The 3768-nt window shown below is 38.9% G+C and overlaps 1 protein-coding gene across 3 annotated transcripts in view; it reads left to right on the top strand.

Moving 5' to 3' along the window:
* LOC119363012 (DNA mismatch repair protein MSH4-like) overlaps positions 1–3768 on the top strand; it is a 12698-nt gene that overhangs the window by 2992 nt on the left and 5938 nt on the right. For all 3 annotated transcript variants that reach the window (XM_037628307.1, XM_037628306.1, XM_037628308.1), the window contains 7 exons: positions 984–1029; positions 1762–1808; positions 1956–2063; positions 2163–2238; positions 2809–2881; positions 2982–3127; positions 3267–3352. In XM_037628307.1, coding sequence (XP_037484204.1) covers positions 984–1029; positions 1762–1808; positions 1956–2063; positions 2163–2238; positions 2809–2881; positions 2982–3127; positions 3267–3352 — 582 coding nt within the window. The remainder of the gene's footprint in view (positions 1–983; positions 1030–1761; positions 1809–1955; positions 2064–2162; positions 2239–2808; positions 2882–2981; positions 3128–3266; positions 3353–3768) is intronic.

Here is a 3768-nt window from a genome sequence, read left to right as displayed (position 1 = left end):
GGGGTGGCCCTGGCAGTCCTGATAGGGTACGGAAGACATCACACCGACACAACTTACGCCCACAACCGTTAACCAATACTGGTCAAAGTGCTTCCATGCGACCAAGACGCTACAACACGGGATCCTTTGCTGCCTGTTGCCCATGCCACCCACGGTAGCCGTACCGACACATTGCTGGTGTACCTAGGACCTTCCTACTACATTCGAGGCATATGTTTTTGCCAGCTAGTGCACCAACCGGGCATCAGAACTCCAAAAATAACACCTCCAGTATGTTGTGAGCAGTGTTGGTCCCTTGTTTTCAGCTTCTGTTGTTCAGAGAGTTGAACATCCTATGTTGAACTCTCTGAACATATGTGCTTCAGAGAGTTGAACACCTGCTCTAACATCCGTTTGTTTATTGGTTTAATCATGTCCATCACATGTTTTTTTCACTCATTTCTTTTATGGAATCTTTCAATTTATGTTTAGGGTAAGAGTCAAGGCATGTTGCCCGCTAGCCGCACCGACACATTGCTAGTGTACCTAGGACCTTCCTGGAGGTGTTATTTCGTTTATGGAATTCTTTCAATCCAAATATCCTCCACTACCTGCTGCCCATGCCAACCACGGTAGCCGCATCGACACATTGCTGGTGTACCTAGGACCTTCCTGCTAGAGTCGAGGCATCTGTTGCCCCACCTAGTGCACCAACCGGGTGTCAGACCTCCAAAAATAACAACTCTAGTATGCCATGAGCAGTGCTGGTCCCTTGTTTTCAGCTTTCGTTGTTCAGAGAGTTGAGCACCCTATGTTGAAAGCTAGCTCTAACATCTGTTTAATTTTAATCATGTCCAACACATGTTTTTTTTCCACTCATTTCTTTTATGGAATCTTTCAATTAAAATATACCTTTAGGGTAAGACACTAATTTCTATCATTCTACAACAAGGTTACCCAGCATCACATGAGTCTTCTGACGTTATGTCTGTATCTTTTTACAGGATAGAATCAGAAAAAGGTGTAATTATTACTAACCATTCACTATCAGTAAGTTATTGGAAAATTTGCTTTACCATATATTGCACTTCTGAAGCCTCACCTATGTTCATTCTTATTAATTTACTTATTATGAACAAGTGGAAAAATCTATTGCTTGCTGTTTATTCCCCCATTGATGCCTATTTCATTCATAGGTTCTATGCCGGTTATGTGTACTTTTTTTTTGAAGAACAAATGGTATGCATACTTGAAAAATCATATGCATTGTCTTCACAAATGGGCTCTTGGAGCCACATTAATTCATTAGTGTGTTAATGGCAACAATCAGCGTATTGAGCTGTAGCTTTATGACTATTGATTGTCCATTAGATTGTACTGTATGCTGGATTGCTGGTTGTTACATGCATGCAGGCTCGCTGTCTGCGATCTTCGTATTCTGAAAGCTCATGCATGTTTCAGGGTTTAATTTTGTTTAATGGATTTTACACTTAAACACGAATCATATAGTTTTAATTTTAAAGCGCTATTTCCTTTGGAAAATTTTGTTGCTGAAGCCTCGAAACAGAAGATATTAGGATTTAAGTGTCTACAGTTCCTAAGCCCACGTATGTTCCTCAAAGAGTAAGCCACCATGTTTCATTTGTTTTTTGGTATGGTTATTACTCATGTGTTGTGCTAACCTCCAAAAATGCCAGTTGAAGGCTGTTATTCTCCTTTTCTTTCTGTTATGAGCTCATGGCGTCCCATAGTTATGTTCAAAAAAACTGCATTTGCCTCCAGGTTACATTCAACGGCTCATTTGACCATATGAACATCGATTCAACTAGGTATTATTTTGAAACAACCGACCCTCAAATTCTATCAAGTAATGTAACCTGATTAATCTTGTTCATCAAAAGAGCTGGGAGAACAAGAGTTCAACAGTTCAGTTGCCATTACTGAATGGTTTGCATTCTTTGATTTGCACCCAACAGTGTTCAAACATTAGAAATAATTGACCCTCTCCATACTGAACTGTGGGGTACTAGCAACAAAAAGAAAAGTCTCTTTCAGATGTTGAAGACTACAAAGACTACGGGAGGGTATGCCTCACAACACATACTAAAATCTTACGCTAACTTTGTATTCATATCATGATGCTGTATGTTGAGTTACTAAGCACAACAACATGGCTGTCCCAGGTCTAGACTACTGAGAGCCAACTTATTACAACCATTAAAAGATATTCAAACTATCAATGCTCGGCTTGACTGCTTGGTAAGTATATTTTGCATTTACATTATAGTCTATTTGTGAGCATTACCAAATTGATCTGTAACTGGACATATACAAGAGCTCTGAATTTATGTGCGAGATTTTTGTATGTGAAATAGAAGTGGATCTTCTTATAGTGTTCATAACTACAAATCCATGTTCTTTCGTACGATTTTGCTGCATGTAACTACCGGGTCTAAAAAGTAGGAAGTTAATATGCTGTCCACCTTAGACCAGTGCTTATAATTTGTGAATATCTCTGTTTTCTTAGAAAAGAGAGGAAATACGGGGACCATGCGAATATGAACTTTGCATTTTGAAAATTACCACTGACTGTGAGTATGATATGTGGTGCGGGGCCAAAGTTCACATCTCATTGAGACATGCAGATGCAGTAGTATTTTTCATAGCTTCAACTTTGTGGTGGTATGGCTCTAAATTCCCCCTTGTGAAAACATTAGCCTGTACCTTAATATTGCATTATTTTTATATCTCAGTAAGGCGTTTCAACTTTATGCATGCTTTTGAAATTGACACTTGTGCATACTTTTGATGTTAATATCTAAATTTCAGGATGAGCTAGTGAGCAACGAGGAACTATTCTTTGGCTTGACACAAGGTCTCCGTAAATTTCCAAAAGAATCAGGTTACTCTATAATTTCTATGCCCTTCTCTTGTTGTGCTGTTCTGTAGGTAATATGATTCTCACTGATACAAAATTGCTGCATGCCGTTCTTGTGTCCTAGATAAGGTTCTCTGTCACTTTTGCTTCAAACCCAAAAAGGTCACAGATGAGGTACTGAAGCCTGCCAATGGTCGAAAGAGCCAATTGTTGATATCTGACATTATTGTTCTAAAAACTGCTCTGGATGCAATACCATTCCTCTCCAAGGTGCTTTAATCAGAATCCTGGTATCTCATTTTATAGTTGAATCTTATTCTGTCGTATTTCTGCTGATTTTTCCTCACATTTCTACTAAAACTGACAACAGCTAGTTTTCAAGCATGTAATGTGTAGCCTTAACTTGCAGGTTCTGAAGGGGGCGAACAGTTTTCTTCTTCAGAACATTTATCAGACCATATGTGAAAACCCAAAGTATGGGAGCATGAGAAAGAGGTGCAGTTTTATGTGCACTTTTCCCTCACGTGTCAAAGAGAAAAAATTATATGCCCTCTATCCCTTTCTTTTGCTTAATGTGTACACATGGTCTTGTTCGATACACATATGAAAATAGGAGATTGGAAATTTAGATACCCTTAGTGTTTGTATATATCACGTTCAGTTGCTTAAAGGTGCTTTTACAACTATAGGTATATTCTTCACTGATGTAAGTTGCATTGTTACACTCAACTTCCAAGCAATATCTTAGGATGAATTATCACAAGACATTTTACCATCAGTTGTTCCAAATCTTGCTTGTAGCTAGCTGCTAGCCTATGAAATACTGATTTCACCATGCACCTGAGCAGCACAGGCAGTTGTAGTTTAGTATGGTCGAGCATGATGATACTGTTTTAACATCAAGTCTTTCC

This window comes from Triticum dicoccoides, chromosome 2B (genome assembly GCF_002162155.2).
Source record: "Triticum dicoccoides isolate Atlit2015 ecotype Zavitan chromosome 2B, WEW_v2.0, whole genome shotgun sequence".
NCBI lineage: Eukaryota > Viridiplantae > Streptophyta > Magnoliopsida > Poales > Poaceae > Triticum > Triticum dicoccoides.
The sequence above is the reverse complement of the archived record's forward strand: the minus strand, read 5'-3'. Positions and strand labels throughout refer to the sequence as shown.